Source organism: Chrysemys picta, chromosome 11, assembly GCF_011386835.1.
Source record: "Chrysemys picta bellii isolate R12L10 chromosome 11, ASM1138683v2, whole genome shotgun sequence".
NCBI classification, from domain to species: domain Eukaryota; kingdom Metazoa; phylum Chordata; order Testudines; family Emydidae; genus Chrysemys; species Chrysemys picta.
This window is the reverse complement of record NC_088801.1, coordinates 28,115,365-28,140,959: the sequence shown is the minus strand read 5'-3', so window position 1 is coordinate 28,140,959 and position 25,595 is coordinate 28,115,365. Positions and strand designations below refer to the sequence as shown.

The 25,595-nt window shown below is 39.4% G+C and overlaps 1 protein-coding gene across 16 annotated transcripts in view; it reads right to left on the bottom strand.

Moving 5' to 3' along the window:
- FMNL2 (formin like 2) overlaps positions 1-25,595 on the bottom strand; it is a 270,469-nt gene that overhangs the window by 49,218 nt on the left and 195,656 nt on the right. For all 16 annotated transcript variants that reach the window (XM_065561726.1, XM_065561731.1, XM_065561729.1 and 13 more), the window contains 3 exons: positions 21,103-21,211; positions 19,050-19,126; positions 16,178-16,271 (listed from right to left, as the gene is read on the bottom strand). In XM_065561726.1, coding sequence (XP_065417798.1) covers positions 16,178-16,271; positions 19,050-19,126; positions 21,103-21,211 — 280 coding nt within the window. The remainder of the gene's footprint in view (positions 1-16,177; positions 16,272-19,049; positions 19,127-21,102; positions 21,212-25,595) is intronic.

Genomic DNA, 25,595 nt, shown 5'->3' with positions numbered 1-25,595 from the left:
CTTCTGGAACGTGCACCTAGACAACAGCAAAATACAAAAGAGGACAAAAGAAGCAATATTCTAAAGATGCTGACATCTAGAGTTAGCTCTCCCAGGAAGAGCCAAACAGAATACCCAAATCTGTCTGTCAGACTTGATTAAACCTGCTCAGCTATGAGTGGATGTAAGTCAATGGGAGTTCCTCCATTGATTTGAATGGGAGTTGGATCAGATCTATTGTATATTAAGTTCCAAGCCTTTTTACTACTGTAGTAAATGGGATAAATGGTTCATTAAAACTGATGTTCTGACATAAATCTTGCTGTGCTCTGGAGTCACCCCCTGAAACAGTCATCATACAGAGAAGTAATAGAAGAAAATTCAGGCTCACCCAAACTTTAGATTCTAAGCAAACGAGTATCTCTGATGCCATTTCAGAAAAACTAGAACTGATTTAAATATAAAAACTGTATATTATCAGCAATTATATGGAAATAAGCATGGTAGTGCATAAGATCCTCCAGTGATAAGATAAACCCAGAACAATCAAGGATTGAGTTCTGGGAGACTTCACATGAACGATTCCACACTGATGATGGACAAATGCTGACAAACAAATGCTAACTATTTATGATTAGTTAATTAAATCAGGAAACAGCCTATTGTCTAGCAGCCCAACAGTCAACTGATGAAGATAGTAAACAAATGACACTGGCCCAGTGGAGCAGAGCAGCAGAGGTGAAACGGGTTGGGGGAGAGAGAAACAAAAAAAAACCCAGGACTGTGGTTGTCAGTGGTTGCTTACAGATATCTCACCCTGTCATCAGGTGAGGCAGTGCTGGGAACATGCGCATTACAAGAGGCAGTGAACTGACTTTAATCTTTGATAATAAATTGTATCATCTCATAAAAGAGCAAAATTGTAGCTTCAGTCTAGAGCCTAAAGACTGGCAGATGTCCAAGATATGATGAAATCAAACCCAAATGCATAAAATCATATGTAGCCATTTATATCTGAATACATTTCCAGGATCTGTTATCCACACTGGAAGTATGAGTAAGACCAAGAAAACTGATCTTACATTTATCATCATTATTCAACACAAGAAGAAAGACTAAAGAAGTTACCACAGTTATTAAAAAAACCTCTGTCTACATTAAGATGGTGAAAAAGACATTTTAGGCCAGTGGTCCCCAACCTTTTTCATCTGGCGGGCGCAGACGATGAGTCACGGAGGACCGTGTCGGCGGACGAGCATCCACCAAAATGCCACTGACAAGTGGCATCATCCAGAGGTGTCGCTGCCGAAATTAGGCGGCATTTCGGCAGATGCTCGTCCGCCGGCCAGTACGTGAGCACACTTAGACGCCCCGGCAGGTGCCATGGCGCCCACGGGCACCGCGTTGGGGACCCCTGTTTTAGGCTGTATCAGCCTGTGTCGTTCCAGAAGAACAATGTGTTTTGTTTTGATTTTGGAAAGCCACCCACTATGGATTCTTTCTTTAAAGAGGACTAGGAATATGCTAACGAGGTACTCATTTCATAGATATATCACAAATGTATAATAACATCCTACAGAAAAACAGTAAGATCTCTTATGGGAAGTTTGATGAAGATGATGTCCCCATCACAGCACTATATGTTAGGTCATATAATTCAGTGTTTCTCAGTCTTTTTGATACCAGGAACTGGCTTGCTGCCTTCCTAAACTGTGTCAAGGAGATCTCAGGGACTGGTGCCAGTCCACACACCGGTCATTGGGAAACACTGATATAGTTCACATCCAGACCACCCAAAAGGAAAGTTCAAATAAGGCAATATGACTGATATGTTGTTCCTGTTCTTGCTAGATTTGTATTTAGGCAAGCTCTGGAAAGAGTACCTGAGCAGAGAGTTAGAGACAAAGAGATATTGTCATGTGATACTTTCAACAAATTAGTGTTGCCAGATGGACAGCATGTGAGAGATGAAATGAAAATCTGTTCTTCTAGAAGCAGGGTCTCCTCCTACTCAGACAATATCCAATTACACAAAAAAAATCTAACTTTATTGAAGAATGTGCTCATCTCTCAACTTAGCAGCAAGAAGATACAGCGTGATACACGTGAATAGTGTGATACGCGTACTCATCATTTCAAAGTTTGGAGTCATGGTTTGTTGGCCAATGGTATAAAGTGCATATTATGAAAGACAGCTGCTGGAACACTATCTCTTCAACATCTGGGATATTTTTGTTTGTAAGGCTGAAAAGGCTTGCCCTGCCCAGATACAAAGATTGACTCCCAGCAATATATTTATTTATTTATTTATGGAACTGTATGCCATGAAAAGTACATGATTATAAGTATTTCTGGGGGACTGAGCTCTGTGTCTGGGCAGGACAATAACAGATATAGATATTACAAATATATAAATTTAAAGGAAAGATAACAGATATAGATATTATAAACATATAAACAAGAAATGCCACTGCTACCAGGAAGTGACCTTTGATGTTCTCAAAAATCCACGGAGAATATGTCTGAAATCTCTCAAAGTATTTTGATCTTGAAGCTATAAATGCTGATAACAGTTGACTAAAGCCAGAAGATGAATTTTTCTAAAGGCTAACCTTGGAAAATATAAACCTTAGCAAAGGTTTTGCAATTACAGAAATGTTCTAGCAGTACAGATGTTGAAAGGACTAGCAAATCATGTGCTTCTCCAAGGTTATTTTAAACTGCTTCCTCTTCCCCTTTCCTTAATACATCAATAAGCTTTCAAGTTCTATAACAGTCACTGACTTTATACAAGCAGAAGAAGCAGCACAATAAATATGTATATTCCACAGCATACACTGTGTGAACTAGTGCTACCAATTATGGATAGGGTAATGATAATGTACAAGCAACACAAAAAATTAAAGAGACACTTTTCTAAATGTTTATTTCTTTCCGTGCTTCTCTGTTCTGACTCCACAATGCTTTCTTTGTCTTCTTCTTACAATAGTCTGCTGTGATCAGGAGGTCCTGCTGTAACACCCTTTAAAGAAATACTCTGTTTTGACTCATTGGGCTGACATTCTTGCAGTTTGTTGGAGAACAAAAGATCAATTTTCTTTCACATTATTGGTTAAGTAAATCGTTACTAAAAACTTACTAAGTTAAAATACCTTTTACCTTTTTATGGAGAGGACTAAGCTGCTCACTATTTCCATTTTCTAACACTTACAGACATTATTTATAATACTAAATTATTGTAACAACCAACAGGAATAATTCAGACACTGTTTGCTATAAATGTAGCTCATCATTTAATTATAGAAATTTGAATCTAAATAAAGCATTGCGAGAGTTTGAGGCTAAACAATATTCTTTCACTCCCCTGAAGTGAAAACTAGTGAAAGCTAACCAATGAGGGTTCAAGTGCCATTCCACTGCTTTTTGAGTTCACTACATAAAACATTCAAATTACTCTTGGCATGATTAGCACAATACTAGCAGTCATTACCAGACTATGATCAATGGGGTTTCAAGTCTTTTTATTGTGAGGCATTTAAATCTGAATGACACATATATAAACCAATTAAATCGATGATAAAATGACCAGGAATTACATGTGTCACCTGATGACTCTTTTTCATTTCATTCTTTTACTAGTTTTACTAGCACACAGAGAGGGCCTGATTCTTCCCTCAGTGACTCAATTCCTCTTTGATTCTTCAATGGAGTTACCCCGATTTACACCTGTGCACATGACAGAAAAGTCAGTCCCACTGTTGAAATAACCAGAAAACCATGTGCTTCCCAAAATTTATTTTCTGTTTCTTTCTTCAAACATATCTGACCTTCCTCCCTTCCATTTAAGTTTATCTTAATCCCAGTTTCTTCTTTCACATTATTTCCTCTATCCTCACCTTTTCCAGAAACAAACCTAGCTGGCTGCTTGAAGGGCCTAGTTAAACAAAGCACATAAATATATGTTTACTTTTAAGCACTTGTTTAAGTCCATCCCCATCCAGAAAAGCACTTAAGTATATGCTGAGCTACAAGCCACTGGATTCAATGTGATTTAAGCACATGCTATATGCTTAATATGTTTAAGCATATGTTAATAAAATACTTAAGGGCTTTGCTGAATCAGAACCCAAGTAAGGAAAGAGTGTTGTCTACTGGTCAGAGCAGAAGACTGGGAGCTAGAACTACTGGATTCTATTTCTATTTTTGTATGAGAGTCGTCAAATCAGTTAATCTTTCTTTTCCTCAATCTATATCTATGGCAATACTGTCATATGTCATCAAATAGTTTTGTGAGGCTTATTTAATTATGGCAGAGACCTGTGGTCCATATTCAATTTTACTTAGTTTTTACTCAGGAAAATTCTCATATGCTTTAAGGGGAGTTTAACTGACTAAAATCTGAATAAGGATTCCAGGAATTTACCATTATAAAGCTTACAAAGTGCTCTGAAATCCTTGGGTGAAAGACTCTCTAAGCATCACATATTATTTTAGATCTCCATTAGAGTCAGGAAAATAATGTTTGCAAAAATGCTGAAGTTGTTTTCTTTTTGTAGGATTGAAAATTGTTTTATTATTTTTGTAAAACTTTGAATAATATTTTAATCATATTTTAAAATAAAAATGGTTATTGAAATTATTTATTTACTGGACACCAGGTTTTTGGTTAATGAAAAATTTCTCTAACCATTTCCAAAAATACTTCATTTCAAAGAGAGTCAGTGTTTTGACCAAAAAAATGTTTAATTCAAAAAATTTCAGCAAGTTTCATCATGGCCAGAATTTTTTGTGGATTCATTTTTGGGATCTGCTCTGTGGCAGCCAAATCACTGAACCTCTCTCTTCCTCACTTCACCTATCTATACAGGTTTTACTAATTTACCTCACAAGGGTATTCGGAAGCTTCATTCATGGGTGCATAGTGTTGAGACTGAGCCCTTGTTGAAAAGTACTATTTGTTGCAGAGTAAAGAATTTGTTTTCCGTAACAGGTACTTACATCAATCATCAACAGCCTTCCTGCTTGCCTGATATCAAAGTAGAACTACCAACCTAGGCTACCAGAGCAGCAAATAAAATGTGCTGTCACTTAACAAGCCACCAACATTACATGATTTAGACTTAGCCCTCCTATGTATTCCTCGTCTCAAAACAGTGAACAGACTCCAGGATTCTGTCTAGATTGTACTAAAGCCACACTAATAGAAAAAGCAACAGAGGGTCCTGTGGCACCTTTAAGACTAACAGAAGTATTGGGAGCATAAGCTTTCATGGGTAAGAACCTCACTTCTTCAGATGCAAGAAGAAAAGAAGCTTAACTCCCATTTTTACAGTGTGTCCATACTGGTATAATAATGGAAGTGGAAGACACATAAGATGAGGAATGTGATTCTTAGTTTGGTTCATTAGTTTTATAAGCTGAGGGCGGGACATAGTTAAACCATAGCTAAGGGTGTAACGCCCTGCATAGATCCTAGTAATGATGCCAAAATTGTTTAAAATATTCCTCACCATTATTTTTGTGAGAGACCTTCATCTTTGCTACCTCAAACACATTTTGATGGCATCCTGCCTACATCAAAGGAAAGCCCTGAAGATTATTAGACGAGGATGAATGCAGCAGCTGAGATGATGCAACAAATGACTATTGGTGGAGGAATAGCATAGGAATGAGAGGCATTAATGTAGAAAACTCTATTAAAAATATACAATGCTTTCCAGGCCTTAATCTGTCAAGTGCTTCTTAAATGGTAAGCCCATTTGCAAATTGACTTTATATATCAGAGAAAGATATGAAGCATGAACCTTTAAGAAGTTATGACAACATATTTTCTGATCGCGTTAGGAGTGCTTCAACTTGACAGAAAAGGGCTGCAGAGGCTCAGGCACTGATTTTTACTCCGGGGAGGATTAACATGCCATTTATAGCACAGGAAATCTCCAAGTAAAACCCAGCCAACCAGACAAAGGAAAGCCCAAAGTTATACACTGTGCACTGCTGTCAGAAATAGACAGGTATGTTAGCAAGTTTGTACAAGGATCATGTGCACAACCACCATGTGAAACAGGTGACTATTAACACTTAGTGCCAGAGAGAGAAATTCTAATGATCTCCTTAGATCCTCCTTGCTAGGATTCAGGAACTTGTGCGTTATAATCCCAGTTTGTTCCCCACTTCCTTGGTGGAAAAGTCATTTAATCACTCTGCTCAGCTGACCCAGCTGTAAAATGGGAGTGCATAAGGATGCTGTGAGAATTAATCAGTTGAGGCTAGATCCTGCTCCTATTGATGCCAAAAGGCTTTGGATCAGGGCCTTGCATGTAAGTAAAACAGTGCTACATACACTTTAGGAGTTATTATTAATTATTATAATTATAAATAATTGAACAGAGAAATTTAGCTCCACTCACAGCTCAGACCAGTGAGCAAACCTAATTCAAAGCCTCAAGAGCTGAAATGAAGTGTCAAGATTTTAAGGACTCAGTTTGAGATACTCTGACCTTTAGAACCCTGGTACTTTCCAGTCTGCTAGGCAAATGGTTGTTTCCAAGGGAGAAATTATAGAAGTTCTAGAAAAGTTCTCATGCAGGACTGGCTTAAAACTCTGCATTATGGGTCCAGCTCTAATCTATATCTGTATATGCAATATGTCTGTAGTTTACAAAGACTTAAAAATGTTACAATCTGATGGGAGAGTTCTGCTTTATAATAATATTAATTCTTTGGCAACTTTAGACACATGCAGACTTTATAATCATATCATATCTGTGTACACACCATGTATGCTACAGGTATGTACAATATATACATATAGATACACACAGAATACCTTAGCAAAGTAATTAATCTTTGCTATCTTACTATAAATGCAAATCTCAACACAACCTCTTAAGTATGGCACCTATAAAAATGTCACATTTATAACCTTGGGGGGAATCCTTCAGACTCCACATATTCAGGGCCAAATTCTCTGGCTCACTCTACTCCTGTGGTACGTACAGAAAGCAGCTGGGTCTTGCCTGCTGAGAATTCCCCTCTCCCTAGGGAAGTCCCCAGTGAGTGTAAAGCAGAGAATCTGCGCTCCCAGTGTTTCGTTTTTTCTATAATTGTATGATTTTTACTCAAATACAGGTATTTTCAAAAATATGTTATAAGACATAAAAATGGCCACATTGTCCTGTGCACACTCTGGTAATATTGCAGAGAATGAACAAACCCTAATCCGTGGGCTAGGCTGATGCCGTCACTGAGGCCAGTGAATGAAGGTGATTCATCATGAGCAGGTGCCCACCCATGTTCATGTCCAACTCATTAGGAATAGATTCATGGGAAATTGCTGTATGCAGTAAAAAGGTAAAACTGTCTGAAACATTACATGAGAGAGAAACGGTGGGTGAGATCATATCTTTTATTGGACCAACGTCTGTCCAAGCTTGCTTCTTTCACCATCCAATAAAAGATATTACCTCACCCACCATGTCTTTCAAATATAACATTACACATGCTAATAGGGGTAGAAAAAGTTCTGCTCATGTGCTGCCTTTCTGAGAGAAAAGTTGAGCAAAGCAGAGAGGTTCTGGCACCCACCCTGCAAATGAGAGGACATACAGCTAGAAAAGAATAGAACTTGGGTTTATAGAGCACCTTTCATACCCAAGGGATTCACTTTGCAAAGGTATGAGTTAGATACTGATACTGCAGTGATTGTGCAGCCAAACACAGACATCATTATAACTTCAGAAACAGCTTATGCCCAGCCCTAGACCTTGGAATTGGTGTCTTTTGAAAGAGGGAATTCTGGCTAAGACAACTATGTTATCCCACACTCCCTCTGGGGGAAAAATAGTACCTTGGTGTCTTTAATTTCCACTAGGACAGCCACTAGGGACTTGCGTTTAATAGCCCATACGAAGGACAGCACTGCCAACAATGCACAAAACCCAGTTTTGTAGTGTCAACATTGGGTACAAGCTTAAAAATCTTCCTAGAAGTGAGAATGCTCCCACATGAGCCATACCCTCAGCAGTACTTCACTAACATCTGCTTACGAAAAAATCAATTCAACAAGTTTTTTTGCTGGGCTTGTATCCTTCCTGTGTCTACTTTGCTGATTTAAGAACACCCTGTGATAATGGAATGCTCCACTGTGGGCAAGTTAACCTCTGCAACATCCAATAAAAAGTCTCCAACATTCTTGGAGCCTTATAACACAAAACTCTTAGTAAAAAAATAAATGCATGATAATATAGTTATAATGCACTATAGAAACATGAACTAACTGATGCGGGTTACAATGGTCTGGTAAATGTCTGACTTCTCTATCCCCAAGCAACATGGGACCTGCTCTTTCTCACACTGAAGTCAATGAGAATTTTGCCTTGAGCATAAATGGGTCCAGGAAGAGGCTCCTTGTGATGACAAGGTTCTATTACCCATACTTGACATGAAAATTCGTCTAAAATACACCGATAGCAATGGATTCATTGATAACAACAGGCCAAATCCCAACAAGTGCTGCACACTTAGGAATAAGTCCTGTCCCCACTTAGTTTAATGGGAGTAGGATCAGACATCTGCTAAGCATGGGGAGCTCCCATTGAAGTGAATGGGGGTTACCAGTGCTCAGCACTTATCAGGTTGGACTCAATGGTAGGCTTGAGAAAGAACATACAAAAAGATGAAACCCGTGCACTGAACCATGTGGGTCCAATTGGACCCTATCCTACTGACACAATTCAACCATATACACTTCTATAAATATTCAGATTTCAACTGATTGCGCCTTTAGGTCACAATTATGCAAAGAGCTGAGAACCCCCAAATCCCACTGACCTCTGATGCTTTGGCTGACTTTTACTGCGATAGAGTAGCAGCAGTGCTTTTGTGAGTAGAAATGGGTGAACCTCAAACTTTTTGGCAGCAATGTTCAATGTGGCTAATGACAAAGTTTGGATGCTTTTTTGAAACATCCATTCTTTTTGAGTCTTCCAAACTGGGCAAAGAATCTCATGAGAACAGGATTTCATCAGAGATTTCAAGTGCCTCCAGCTGGGCTAAAGTACTGCAAGAACACCCTCTCTTTCCAGTATTCTGATACTTCCACTTCCAGGAAGAACCAGGAAGGTCAGAGGTGTACAAAAAACCCGCATCTAAACTGTTTCAAAACTCAAAGTTCCGTTTAGACTTTGTTTCAATTCTGGGTGAAGGCATAGGTTGGCCCTTATGTCCCATCTTTAATTCCTCTCTGTGAAGGGGAAACTTGCTCAGAGTCAATTCCTGGTGTATCAGCTAGATTTCAGTGTTAGAGAGAACCATAAACAATCAAAAAGAAAACATCTAGAGTCCTTTGCTATGCAGAAAGGGAGTACAAATATTTTTATGTGGTATGTAATAAAGAGACTTGACAGAAGCTGAAAGAAAAAACTGGAAATACTCAGTGGGATTATCCATTAAATATTATAAAACACATTTCTTAAAACAAAAACAAAAACCACCTACAATGTCAGATTCTAAAGGAAGTCCAAAACACAGCTATCCATCAAGGCACATAAACAGCTTCTTGGCTAGACCAATTTTTAGTTTAAACTGATATAATGGAAAATGTGAGAAAAATGAGACTGCATGCCTTTGGAGACCTTTTTGAATCCTGGAATTACTCTGCACAATAGAGTTTGGCTATAATGAATTCCCTACAAAAAGCCACTCCACTTACAAATCTATAGGTATCTGAGGTCACAGGGTATTCTACATAACCACCAAGGATCAAAGTTATTCTTTGGAAACCCACCAGATAAATGAAAGCCAGTGTGCATACACCTAACAGAGAAGTAAGATTTCCCCAGACAGATTTTACTGCATTGAAAAATAAAGCTTTTCAAAAAATTCATGGCTCTAAGCTGGATTGGAGTGTTTACCTTTTTCACCAGCATCCTACTCCACACTTCCTGGTTGAAAACCCAGTTGGCTCAATACCAACTGTTCTGCCAATAGGAAAAGTGGTTTGTTTGTTTTTCAGCCTGTGGAAAAAACCCTTACCTCAGTGAAGAAATTTGACTCAAGATTTTTTGCACATTCAACAAGAAAATATACAAGTTTTTATACATTCTTTTGAACAGTTCAAGCAAAACATCATGGGCTTCTGACTAGGATTAAGTGCAGCAAAACACTTACAATTTGATCCATCCTCTATCTGGGGACTATATCCAACTCTGGCACACTGATGGGCTTGATGAACTTAAAGGTCTTCTCCAGTTCCATCTTCTATCATCCCATTAATTTGAAGATGGCATTACCAGTGAAGGCAGGCTAGGCAGCAATGAATGAAGAGGGAGTTTGGATGATGGTAACAAATCTAACAGATAGCAAGAACAGCTTTGCCAAAGAAATCACCCTGTGTCTGCCACTGGATTGGGTAATGGAAGGATAAGTTCCAAGATAGGCAACACCTTGTACTCTAAGACTCTGAAGACTTTGAAGTTTTTGTGGAGACAGAGAGACAGTAAATAAAAGTAAGTGTATGGGGATCTATCTATCTACACATTTTACCACCTTGGTCATGATATTTAAGGACCTGAGTGTCTTAGATCTTCAAAAAGTATTAGAAGGAGCCAAGCCATGAAATCAACACTATAAGACTCTCAAAGGTCTTCAGTTCTAGTCATCATCATTGCTTATCACTCCAAAACCACAACCCAGACTTGCTGTTACCACTTCAGTTCTAGTGCATCCCGCCATTAGCATTCACTGGAACAGAGTTTAATATTCAAGTTTAGAAACAGTTCATTCATACGCTACATTGTGCAACTAAGTCATAAGAAATGTTACTGTGAAATGCAGCTATGAATTTTTCCTCTATATCACAGCAATTATTTACTGTTACTAAAACCAATTCTCAATACTGGAAAATGAGGAGGACTAGCTGCAAGTGAATGAATACAGGTGTCATGGTAAGGATGAGAATTCCTAACCTAGCCAGCACTTGAGTACGCCATTCAAACAGCATTTTCCTCCCATATGCTGCAAACAAAACAAGCAGCAGGCTGGAAACGGCAAAAAGAAAAGTAAATAGCTAACAAAATGCCCCTGGCTGTTCTGTTACATGTGGGACAGTAGCTCTAATTTATTTCACATAAATATAGTAAAATACAGTCAAGCAACACATGCAGATAGGAAGTCTTCCTTAGAGAACAAGAGAGAGCAAGAGAGGGCCCTGAAATACATACTGGAGCTGCTTTCGTTAAGAAAAGGGTAAGTAACCTCTGCTCACGCCAGGATGTAAACCAAAACCAAGGAGCAATTTCCACTGTTACCCAATGTACTTGTAATCCTTCTATCCCAGGATGTTTTAGAGGCTGGATTAGAGTAGATTACACTCCAAGAGCTGCTGGAACCAAACCCAAGTCCCTCGTAAATAAAACTAGACAGACTTTCAAATGCCAAGTTAATAAAGTGCAGCACAATTTTCTTCTGACATACAATGGCCAAACAATATTGGGACAGTTCTGAAACTGATTTTATAGTGCAGAGAAGAGGCAGAGAATGGTGCAAAAGGCCAGAAAGAGACGGGAGATGGACCCTATTCAAGCTCTCTTTCATCTTTATCTTAGATTTACTCCTCCTGAAAATGGATTAGATGAATTTAAGAACCCTGACACAGGAATTAATTCTCCTCACCTCTATAATGGAATGAAGGAAACGTGCAAGACCCAGAATTTGGACAAGCTCTTTAAGAAAACCTCCATCCCAGAGGACGGCAATAAAAATGGCTACTACCAAATAGCTTCTAGGCTGTGGAATGCAACTCATCAAATGAGCACATGAACTACAACAGAATAACCGCTAATTGGTTACACTCAACTACCAGTTTTTGGCCAAAAATACTGAGAATGACCATTGTACAAAAAGCAGACTATTAAAAGTGGAGACTGATGAGAAGAGTGGAGATACTGATGGTTCCTCACTACACAGAGATTTCTGTGTGGCCTCAGCCTTGCCTATCTTTTCTTTTTCTTTTTTCTTTCTTTATTTTTCACAAGACTTTTGGAAAAATGAAACTCAAAGAAATTTAACAAATGCAACGTTCACCTGCTTTAATGTACAACCTGCCCCCACAACTTGGAATACCTATTGATTGAAGCATACTCTTCTGCCTTCTAAAAAACATATCCACGACAGAGCTCCCTATTTCTCCATCAATTCTAAACTATATCTTCCTGCTTGGTTTCCATTCCCCTTTGGGTGCATGAGATTCATAGATATTTTTTCCTTCAGGGATATGCTACATTCGGGTTTGGTACCCCCTCAATATTCTAGTTTGCAACAGTTTGGCTTTAGTATACCCACATGGCTCCGTTTCAGAAATAACCAGTTATGACATTGCTTTAATTATTCTGCAGAAGACAAATAAGCCCTTGAGCTGAGTCTGAAACTATAAGCATATCAAGCCCTCTGTCTACACTGGGAAATTGCCTGGGTACAAGAACCAATATTGCAAAGGGTTTCAGGTGCGATCACTGGACAAAATTTTTTTTTATCAGCCAGGTTTTTAAAAAAAGAAATAGAAAAGAAAAAAAAAGTTATGCCTCAGTCAGACTGCCTGGCCCTAGCCAGAAAAGCCATATTATTTAAAACATTTTCAAAATGGATTCTTGAAAACTGTTTCAGATTACCAGCACTGTCCCTGCACAGTCAAAGCCTAAAGGCCAAATTCTGCATGTCAGCATAAACTTGAAATCACTGATGTTCCTTCTGACTAGCACTGGTGTGAATGAGGGAGAATTTAATCTGAAATGTATTGTTCTCTCTACTGACTTACTTATAGAATGAGTTTCAGACTGCAGTTCAGGTTTCTTTTGATGCTAGTTTATGGCATGCAAGTAAAATGGCAGAGATCTAGCTTCACAAGGTCTAATCTGTCTTCCTTTTTTATACTGTGTCTGATGAAAGAACCATAAAGAAACTGTGGCAGAATTACAACATATAGTTAAAAACGCCATGCAAATATTATTATGCTCACAGTATTTTAAATTAGAGCTATACTGCTATAAATCTGCCATTAAATATTTTACATGTCAGTGACTGAGAGATCTGTAATATGATTGGCTAAAAAAATTAAGAGCATAAAGCCCTGATATCATTACTGAAAACTAATTCTTGAACCAGAACAAACTGGAAAACAGTGCAAGAAATAAATATGAGAATCAGACAAATGTAAAAAATAGTTAGAAACAGAATTTATGGACATAAAATCACTCTTTGCACTATAATTCCAATGATAACATCCAGACAGCTCCGTTACTACAGAACAACTTGATCAAACAGAATATTATACAAGTAAATAAACAACAAAATACAAACTGCTTGGGCTATAAAAGTCTTTCAAAACTAGCTGCAAGAGAAACATAAAACAGCAACAAAAAGTTCTATTAAAAGAATTATAGGAGACAGTAAAAGTACCTTTTGACTTATTTGTGACACATAATGACTATAATAACCTATAGAGAGGTGATTACAAAGGTTAACAGGCTGGTTTGATAAGTGATATGCATTATGTAGTGACTTGCCAAACTACTCTGTAATTCCTAACAATAACCTCCCTTCTAAACTGGAATAATGATGTATTTAGCACTCAGTCAGCATTTTTTGTACTTAAAGCCTTTCACAAACATTATCCAGTTATTCTCATTATGTTCATTTGTATTTCCTTTTACAAAGGTGCAAACTATGTCAGAGATGTTAAGTGACTTGCCCAAAGCCACAAATGAACAAGTGAAAAAGCTGAATTAAAACTCCAATACCCCGTTCTGTGCCTACACAACAGGACCACGATTCTTTTTCAATCTGTGGCTAGAGTGCCTGATTTCAATGTACCAATTTTCCATTGTGTCACTGCAATTGACAGGCACAGGGTTATACCCACAGTTATCTACAGGCACAAATAATGTCATTTATATCTATAATTACCTGACATACAAGTGCAATCATGGAAGCAGACATGTAAATGACATCAAATACATTCCTATGTAGTTCTAGATACAAAACCATGCTCACAATTATTTGCTCTTGCAAGCTTGAGGGTGCAGTAGAGGCAAGGTGGAGACCACTTTCAAAATTATGCTCAGAATCTGTAATTACAGTTGTCCAGCAACTATAGGTATGCTAAAGTTGCATAATAATAGGTGTAATTTTACATCAGAATTCTAGTTGGGAGAATTCCCAAAGTGCAAAGCAATTTTTTCGGGGGGGGGGAGACAGGGACAATTTCCATCAGTGTGGTTGAAAGCAGAATTATGCTATCAGACTAATAAAACTACTAGTGACTACGGCGGGAGCAAAGTTAGCCTAACACACAGCGCTTTTGAAAATCCCACCTTAAGTTCTATAGCTGATAAGAGAGTCAAGTATTAATTGAGATGAAATTGCAAGTAAGATTGTTGTGAATCAGACATTTATTTTTGCTGCGGTATGTAAAGGGTCACAGTTAACTGGCCCAATATATACATTTTACCTAGCTAAAGAAACAAAGTGCCAGAAATAAAAATGCTTCCCACTGTTTATATGGATACAGAGGAGTAAGACATTATGAGGTGGAACATGGATGGTAAGCTACTAGGAAGCCAGCTAGTGGCTGTATGGCATCCTTTCAGAAATAGCAGAGTTCTCTGCATTAGAATTTAGTTCCATGTGTGTTAGCTTATCACAGCAGAACAACCAAATGACTGAGCTTACACTTGCTTGCTGGGTTGGACAATTGAAAAATACATTTTTTAAAATCTCAACAGCAATGGTGGGTTTAATAAAAAAACAAAACAAAACAAAAACCACATTTGATTACAATCTTGTTGGTATTCATCAAATTCTAACAATTTTAGGGCAGATCAAACTAGGTGAATCAACTATTTTCTCTTTATTGATGAACCCAAACTTATGTATCTCCAACACCCAGGAAGAAAACCTTGCTTTGCTTTAGTCAATGGGAGTTTTGCCATTGCCTTCAAGAGGGTCAGGATTCCACCCCGAGGTTTGATTTTGCAATCCCTCCACATGTGAAATTCCATTGATGGCAAAAGTAGTTTTGCACTCAGAGAACTTTGGAAATGGCCCTATAAAGTGGAAGAGCAATTTAGAAATCAAAACTGTGTTTGGTTCATCTGAGAACCTATAAAAGTGATCCTAAGCTGCATCTCAGGTGGATATCCCCTCCCACCACTTGCACCACTGTGGCTACACTTCTATTTTTAGCATGGTTGCTCGATGAGAGCTAACACGGGTATGTCTCCTCAAGCTGGAAATCACACCTCCAGCTCTAATGTAGACAAACCATTGGTCAAGAGTGCACAGAATTACTGCAGGCCAGATTTCAGTTCTGCAAATCAACCTGAAGATTTGTGTTTTATATCCCAACTCATATCATTTTGATTTGAATTTCTATGGCTATTTCAAAAATTGAATTTAGTAATATTGAATTCAATACTACATTTTGTCACATCTAATTAAAATGAATGAAATAGTCTCATATCTTGCTATGTCATACTCGATAGCCAATATGAATGTGGTTAAGGACAGCCCAAGGAAAACTGAGTGTAAACAGACTGAACATACAGGAGGTAACATTATGTTAAGAGTTTTTGACTTTCATTCTGAACAGTCAGATTCTTCTGAAATGACTACAATCCTGATATTGATTAACACTCCCACTGACTTCAAGGGAGTTCCACAAGCAGAAGAATGGAAAGTCTGGTTATATTTAGAGATGGGCTCAAAATTTGAATCTGAATCCAATTCCTTCCTGAAACTCTGGAGACATTCAAATCTGCACCCAAAATCTGCCACATGTGTTCAACTCTGCTTGTATATTAAGAGTCATATAATAAAAACAAACACTTTAAATTTAGGTGTGAAATGTGGAAAACAGAAGCCCTTATGAGATTTATCGCTTCATCAAAGTAACACCTGATTCTGGTCTCACTAATTTCAGCCTCAATGAGGATTAATTCCACTGGAGCTGAATGGAATAGAACTGGTGTCAGATCAGAATCAGGCCTTAACTCTCTCTTTATGTCACTGCATCTCAAAGTAGTTTGTGAAACATCAGCCACTCTCCATACCTCAGGAAATTAAGATAAACCATGAAGCTCCAGCAGACCATATCAAAGCTATATGTATGTGCACCAGTCTCTGATGAAGCAGAATAACCTACCTCCTTAAAGTTATCGAACGCAGATAAAATAATTTCGTGCCCTCCTCTGACAAGACAAACGGCTGCTAACAGTTCTAAGACAAGGGCTTTTGTTCTGTTAAAAAAGAAAGAAAACACAAGAATTAATGACAATAAAGTGATGATTCAACTACTACCTCATTTGCAAGATGGATGTGATGACTGAATACAATTATTTGCCCTCAGTATCTTTTTACTCTTTAAGTGCTTTGAGAGCCTGATTCTGCAAGATGCTGAGAACCTGCTGCAATATTCTGAGCATCTTCAGATCCCCCAGAGTATTTGGCACTCCATAATGCAGGTGAGTGGTTTTATATATATATTTAAAGGGGGATCGCTTTACAAAATTCATGCACATCATGAACAGCAATTATTGGTCAGCTATTTTCACCATAATGCAGCATATTTTCCCTAAAAGTTCAACATTAAAGGAATGTGCTTTTGGTTCAAATCTATGACTTTTCTAGATACAACTGTGAAAAATCCTCCATTACAATTATTTTATTTATACTACAATATAACAAGAGGTGCCTATCATCACTGAATTATACGACATTTTAGCATGTTTTCCCCTCTTTAGTGTGAAATTCTGAGCAAGCTGGATAGCGGCCAAGCTCACACAAAGATAATTCCCTTTCATCCATAAGAAGAAAAAGAATTCATCTAAAATATTGCTGATAGAAAAGCATGCAACAAGCTCCAAGTGCCTGTAACATAATGGAACTCATCATACTCCTTGCATTGCACAGCTAAGGAAAGGGCACTAGTATGGCCTTGTCCAGAAGAACGACTGACAGGCACTAAAATCACAAAGACATATAAGGAATTAATCACAGGCTTAGGTGCTTTCTTGAATCAGGCCTTAGACGGAGATGCTATTTTGCTTTTAAACTGTTACAGTAAGAGCTGGACACAGATAAAATGTTCAATTTCCCAACAATCCTGAATGGATTTTTATATTTTTAAATTAGCTTCTAATTGCCAGGTTTTTCCCTGCCACACAAAAACCCACAGAAGGATCAAAGCTCTGCTAGTAGGTTCAAAGAGTTCTTGTAATGGAATATCATTCATGTCCTCCCCTTCAAGTAGAAGGATTCATACCGATTATGGATAGGAAGGGGCAAGGCCCACTAACTCGCAGATCCCCATGACCCATCTGTTGTGCAGAGAGATCATAAGGATTCTGAACTCCTCCAGGCTGGTTGCAGCAGCCATCTCTCCCATGGTTGCAAAGTCTGCCATTGGTATCAAGTATCAGAGGGGTAGCCGTGTTAGTCTGGATCTGTAAAAAGCAACAAAGAGTCCTGTGGCACCTTATAGACTAACAGACATATTGGAGCATAAGCTTTAGTGAGTCTGATGAAGTGGGTATTCACCCACGAAAGCTTATGCTCTAAGACATCTGTTAGTCGTGCCACAGGACTCTTTGTTGTCATTGGTATGTGCATCCTACACCACTTCCATCAGGACTGGCAGGCAGGAGGGACAATTAATGTTGCTTTGGTCGCATCCATTTGGGCACAAGAGGAACATGCTGAAATTATGTCTGTTCCCTGACTCCACCCTTCAATTAGCGCACTAATTTCTGTGAGCTCCAGTGGCACAGTGTGTATGGTTACAGTGCTTGGTTACATGGAGGATATAGCATAGAGCTGCTGCTTCCCTCTTTCCACAGAACAGCCACCCTCCCCCATTCAGCTCACAAGCCAGGCCCCCAAAATCATGAAAGTGGCTTAAAAATCATGAGATTTTAAACCATAATAAATTTTGGTTTCTTCACATTTGCCTTCTGGTTTATGAACCTTTAGGGTTCTTAGCTTTATTAAAAAATGAAAGCTGAGATTCTTAAATAATCTCCTGACTACTGGAGATGGAGCTTTAAAAAACCCCACTAAATATCCTGTGACTTATAATATTGTGAGATTTGGCAACACCGTATTCACACCCTCCCACAAGTCTGACTAAAGGAAGTCATGCACCAACTTCCACCAGAACAACATGATTTCAGATGTCTGCATTCTAAAGAGGAAGCACTGCAGAAAGACTGTGGTGATATGATCACAGTTTCCTTCACTTTCTGTAGTTTTATCTTTCACTGTATGCGCAAGACTTGGTTGGTTGGCTTCAACCAACATTCAATTATTTCTCAGGGTCCTGAGATCTGGAAATTATGGGGATCCAACCGCTAGCTTGGCAACTCCCAGCAGAGCAAGAGTGTGTGGGGAGTGAGAGAGGAGTACGCGTGCAGCGAGGAACATTATTGTTATTGTTTATTGTAGTAGTGCCTAGGGCCCAAGTACGAATGAAGCCACTTTGTACAGGCACGGTACAAACATAGAATAAGAGACAGTCCCCGCTCTGAAGAGCTTACAAGCTAAGGAACTTCCACTTTAATAAGCAGTAACATTGCTCTCGCTAGCTCTCTACAGAACCTGTGCTGGGTTCTAAAACAGTTGGGTGTCTAAGGTTTTGTCTGTATTATAAACCTTGGGTGAAATCCTGGATCCATTGACTTCAATGGCAAATCTTCCATTGAGTTTAACAGGGCCAGGATTTCACCCCTTTCCCTATAATATCTAAATCAATTTAAAATCAATTTAGTTACAGCAGTCCAATCCCCAATACAGATCTATGCGGTAAATTACAGTAATTATAGGCTTAAGTGGACCTGGTTTCAGTGTAATTTTAACTAGTTTAAGTGTATCTACATTAGAGGTTGCACCATTGCATCTAAATTGATTAGTTATTCTGGTGCAAAAAACTTGTGCATAGGCAAGTTTGAAAAGTGTCTCTAAAAGCCATCAAGTGCAGTATAGTCTGTACTTACCTAGGTCCTAAACTCCTGACATCTTACCTGGGATTCTTGTTGTTCAGGCTTAGTGCAATTTCATTAACAGCATGTGGATGTGACATGACCATATTGAATCCATACTGAAATGGGAAGGGGAAATACCATTTCAGTTTTGAGACTGCAATTATTATTTCAAAAATTCCAGTAAATTACATATCTATGACCAGTCTGGCAACCCTTCATGGCTTTGTATGCCAAACAAAACTTTGTCACGTTTACAGTATCAGTCAGCACATTTACATTTAATATTGTACATACCAACTGTTCTTCTACCAGCAGTGTGGAAAGTACTTTTGGTTTGGCTGTGAGTCATCTGACAAACACAGACTCTAATAACCTTCTGGAATGCCATTGCCAGCCCCTCATCCTTTTCTTTTTTCTATTTCCCCCCATATCCCCCTCATTTTGGACCTTTTGGTCAATCAAGGGTGTAATTTACCCTTCAAAGAAGAGTTTCTAATCCAATACAGAATAGTACATGTGTTCTAATACACACCTATCTATATTTCTATATAACAACTGTTTATAATATTTGTAAGACAATTACTGTTTATGTGTTTTAAATACACAGAAAACCATAACTGAATTAAGAAAAACATTTGATTATTATAACAATAGATCATTATCCAGGCTTTTTTTCATTAGAAATATGTGGTGCTATGCTGATTTACACCAGCTGAGGATCTAGCACATAGGGCTTAAATTCTGCTCTCAATTTCATGGGTGTAAACCTCGGATAAAGCCACTGATTTCCAATACTTCAGCAAATTCCTTTGACTATGGTATGACCAGGAGCAGAATTTACCCTATACACTGGTGCTAGAAATACTTCTCAGACATGTCCAGTCATTACAGAGTTTTGGGACGCAATCCGTAACCAGATACCACAAACTGTTGGATATTTATTACCAAAGGATCCTTTGGTAATCCTCCTGGAGCTTCCTGGTGGAAGTGGTCACACACAAGGAAATGCAGAATTTATCTCTCACCTACTAGTAACTGCTAGACTACTGATAGTCTCTCACTGAAAAAAAGAAAAATAGTCCAACTGTAGAGGGTTGGCTAAAAAACATGGGAGTTTGTGGTGATGGAAAAATTAATGCGCCAATTATGTACACGGCAAAATAAAGGACAAATAGATACTTAGATATTTAGCTATCATTTATTCAATACTCAAAGTACATTCACCTGCAAAAAAAACCAGCACCTCACTCCATTTTTTTTAAATATTAACTTTTGATAGACATGCCTGGTCTGTTAAATATGTGTAAACAGAAATGACATGTCATAGGTATTGTAATGATGCTCACACTGTAATATGGAACCCCCTGTTAAATAGAGATCTGATTACTATATTCCTGTATGTCTCTTGTAAACAACAGCTCACTGTTGTAACTATGTTGTTTCTGATATTTCCATGGCAAAGTTTGTAAACTTGTTAATACTTCCTAAATAAATAAATGGTTAAAAATAATACTTCACAGATTGTACAAGGCAAAACAAAGATAATGTTTTTAGAAGCTTTTTTTGCAAGTACATAACAGTTAATAGTAATTGTTACAGAGAAAATTCGAAGTGTCTGAAACCACAAGAATGTGCAGTATGACCACAACTTCACAGTGACAATACAGAGAAATTCTGAAATGAAGATTCATTTTGATCTAGTTTACTCTTTCCCATGCAGTTTTATTATTGCTCTGCAGTAAGCACAGACTGAAATCTGATATCGCCATCTGCATAACATTCTAACTGTTCTGTACAATTCCCATTAAACATCACACCTATCAAGTCTGTATATTGGGCTGAATTCTGAATTGTGCTGAGTTACGGGAGTGCAGCTCCCATGGAGTTAATGAAAATTGCCTCCATGTAAGTGAGACCAGAATTTGGCCGATAATGGACTGAATATAAATATAGCAAATATACTGTATAGTAACAGGTAAGAAATTAAGCTTTCACCTCTGCTTTACTTTTTAAAATGATTATGCCTAACTTCTTCTTCCACCTCCAGAAAGTAAAAGAGTTATTTTGTCAAAAATCATTGAAATGCAAGTACCTGGTAATTCATTATGGCACGTAAACACATGATGCAGACATGAACATCGTCTTTTTTACTCACTAATCTTGAATTTTTTAGTGTTCTTCTGCTCGGCAAGGTATTATACCTGCAAATAAAAGAGCAACTTATATCAGTCACAGGACAACTTCTGTAGGTAGTAAAAGTATGGAAGCAGCTGTGTCTCCACCATTTATGAAAATATTAAAATTCCCTAGTTCTACTGGGTATACAAGCATCCGATATCCAACTAGACAGTAAACACAAGACACAAGGACAAAAAAAGAAGCATCTTCTTTACACGTTAAGCCTCATGTCATATTCTGCTTATGCCACATTGTGCTAGGTTTGCACAAGGGTAATCCCAATCCATAGGTCTCAGTGGGACTCCTCAGGAAGGGAAGCACACTTTAGAAGAGGAAAGATCAGGCTTCTAGCTGAGAACCCTTTCTGCTCCAATATTCCTGGTTTCATTAAGTGTCCTTTCTGCATTTGTTGAGGTGACTACAGGCAGTAAGAAAGCAGCCCTATCTGAAGCAGTAAGTGAAACAATGAAGGCATTAGTTCAGCAGCTATTCTTTGTTCTTGGATATTTTGGCACCTCTCTGGATCTTGGCACTCCAGCATTAGTCACTCTCAGAGCGATCTGTTAATCACCATCTGTGCTAACTTCAGGCCCGGCAAAACCAGTCAGTCAGCACAAAGTCTGTAAACTGCTAGTCCCTTCTTTTCCACACAATGCAACAACTGCCATTGCCAATAATGTCACTCACCTAAAGACAGGTAGCTGCATCTTTGATGGAAATATAACAAGAGAGAAATAGTTGTCCATAAAGGAAAAGGTTTCAGATTTGTTCCACACATTCTATTAGGGTTACCATCCGTCCGGGTTTCCCCAGACATGTCCGGCTTTTTTAGCTTTAAATGACCATCCGGGGGGGATTTCTAATAAGGTAGAAATGTCCGGGATTTCCCCCTTCCCCTCATGCAGAGTGCGGCGCAGCTGATTGGACGGCTGTGCCTGATTGAAAGCCGCTTGCAGCCACTGGGGCCTCTAGCAGCCAGAGTCCCTCCCCCTCGCCCGCTCCCTCCTCCCCCGCAGAGCAGCGCCTTATTTGTTTGGCTGCACGTGGAGCTCGCAGCTCTCCCTTGGCCTGGGGGGGGGGGGGGGGGGGCAGGCAAAGGACAGGGAATGGGGGGGGGTTAGATTGGTCGGGGGTTCTGGGGGGGTGCTGTCAGGAGAAGGGGCTGTAGAGAGCCATTGGGGCAGGCAGGGACAGGGAACGGGGGGTTAGATTGGTCGGGGGTTCTGGGGGGGGCTGTCAGGAGAAGGGGGTGTAGAGAGCGGTTGGGGCAGGCAAGGGACAGGGAACGGGGGGGTTAGATTGGTCGGGGGTTCTGGGGGGGCTGTCAGGAGAAGGGGCTGTAGAGAGCCATTGGGGCAGGCAAGGGACAGGGAACGGGGGGTTAGATTGGTTGGGGGTTCTGGGGGGGCTGTCAGGAGAAGGGGGTGTAAAGAGCGGTTGGGGCAGGCAGGGGACAGGGAACGGGGGGGTTAGATTGGTTGGGGGTTCTGGGGGGGCTGTCAGGGGAAGGGGCTGTAGAGAGCCATTGGGGCAGGCCAGGGACAGGGAACGGGGGGTTAGATTGGTCGGGGGTTCTGGGGAGGGCTGTCAGGAGAAGGGGGTGTAGAGAGCGGTTGGGGTAGGCAGGGGACAGGGAACGGGGGGGGTTAGATTGGTCGGGGGTTCTGGGGAGGGCTGTCAGGAGAAGGGGGTGTAGATAGCAGTTGGGGCAGTCAGGGGACAGGGAGCAGGGAGACTTAGATAGGGGGTGGAGTCCTGGGGGCAGTTAGGGTGGGGGGGACAGGTAGGGGGTAGGGGAATTCTGAGGGGAGCGGGAAGTGGGAGGGGGGCGGGGCTAGGGCGGCACCCCGTGTCCTCTTTTTTAATTGTTGAAATAAGGTAACCCTAATTCTACACTGGTCTAAAATCTTCTCTTTATAACATGTGAGCAATCATATGGATGTCTATGAGTCCAAACATATGTAACAAACAGAATTTGACCGTATATCTATAATTTTCACTGCTGTGTTACCTAGAGATCAGATTCTATTTAAAAATTATGTCTGGCTTTCATGCTGAACAAGATGAAGTCCTCTAAAAGTATTTGGGGGGAAAAGCAGCTTTCTAGAGCCTTCCCCAAAACAGAAGTATGTGTTATTTTTATTAGAACCTGACCCTTGTAAACCAACTTAAATCCTATTAGGTGAGTCAATGGAACAAATAAAAGGGGAACTCTTTAAATCTGTCATTTCCATGGACCATTACTGAAACACAAATTTCATTTCTTCATGAAATATCAGGTTGCAGACAAAAGCAAAACTGAAGAGCCGGGCGTAAGAAAACAATGTACAAGAACAATACAGTTACATTCTTACACTCTTAGTGAATTTAGAAATTGAATAAATAATGAGAAAATTGTAATTATCGCCATGATAATCTTTTGAAATGAACTACCAACAGCATGATAATCTAAATATGCACTGCAGATTAATGTCTAGTATCAGCCAAGTTGCATCCCTCAAATTCAGAGGGGCTGATTGCCCCATGGATTGCCAGGAAACCTGTGCAAAAGGAATGGAAGAGGTTTAGCAACATTGTGTGCTCTCTCATGCAGCCATGCACCTGGACTCTGCATGCAAAGTGCTATGGGATAAGTGGGTGCTGTCTGGTAGAAAGGAGGCATGGTGGTGGAAAAATCCTATAGCACATGCTGAACCAATGTTAAAATAGATCCATAAAGAAGGCCTTAGACACTATTGTAATCCTACAGACCTCAATGGTACTACTGATTTACACCAGGGTGAGAGCAAAATCAAGCCTGGAGAGTGAAAATTCAAGCAGTTTCCAGAAGCTAAATTAGGGGGTTCAGCTATCTAGAGGGACACACAAGAGACATGACAGGACTCTCAGTTTAAGTGAGGCAAGTAGTAGCCTATGTTACCATACACAAATACATCCTAAAGACATGGAGGGGAAGCATAGTATTGCAAGATACAGATTGTGTCAGATGTGCATTGACAGCCTCTTGGAGTTGGAATTGTATGTCAGCTGGCAGACTGTGAGGGTGGGAGTAGCTGTTGACTTCAGGTACTGGCAGCTAGTTATATAATGGTGTATATTTGCACATCAGCTGTGGATGCCACATCAATATCTAAGTCCATATGACATTTAGACTTACTGAGTTTGGTGCACTCACTCTTGTGTCTTAATCTGGCAGCTGGACTGTGACAGTAATCTGGAGGAGCAGTGTTTTCTGTGCACACCATGAATTCCACCTCCTGTGGAATGTGGATTTTTTGCTCCATCCATGTTGTAGCAACACTCCTCCATGCTAAATGGCCATGTTGCTCTCAGCTGCTCATGGTCATATGATGACATGGTCATATGATGACACGGTCATGTGATTATATTCTGTATTCCTATATCCAGTGCTGCTGAGAGTGTTGCTTCCTGCAGATGTACAACAACAAATTTTGTGGCAGTAAGATCATCTTCTTATCTTAGCAGCATTTGGTCAGGGTGCGCACAGCAGACCACACCCACTGCTGGCTATTAACATGGTTGAATTCGTATATCTGGACCAGTTAGTGTAATTTGAGAGTGAAAGGATGCTACAACACACATAAGCATGTTTCTACATGGTCTGGTTCTACATTCCCTGCACATGCATGAGTTTAATAGGCATGTAGGGTGTTCAAGAAGTTCAGAGTTGAGCTCCCAGATTTTCACCCATTTTCATGCATCTCTTTTTCTCCATGCCTGTCTTTGCAGTAAACTGGCTGTTTGAGTCCAACATTTATTACATTTGTTGTCTTCAAACTATCAAACTCAGATCTCCAAATGTAGGAACAGAATCTAAAAATCAATGAAGAGATAGCGACAGTGATTTAAATAACATTAATGCCACTAAAATATCTGAAAAAATTATATTTATTACACAATGAGTGGTTCCATTTGAGAAAAAAGACATTCATAGATAAAACATGGCCAGTTTACTAGTTGCCATCATTTGTAAAAAGAAGCCTTCCTCAAATACATGCATGCGTCTTCACATTTGGCACTGCAGTTTTCACAATTTAGCCCACAGTTTTTGGTTTATATGTTTAAAAAAAAAAGGGGAGGGGGGAGAGCAAGCCAGATTTTGGTATCAGTCAATCTAGTTTCAATATATAATCATAACTTTTAAAATTAAGAGCCATCTCTCTCTAACCACAGCCTGAATGGAATTACAAACACATTTCTGTGATGTCTAATGATGACTGGTACTTTTTAAAATAATAACCATGTGGCCAGCCCGAGGAAAGTCATATGTAATCTGTTTAGCCTTAACTTAAATTCTCTCTCTCTCTCGGGATTGTGGCAGTTTCTGAGAGTGAGGCTGTGCATGGTGTGTGCTGTGTACACTAGCTGGGTTTTTGTTAGTCTGTG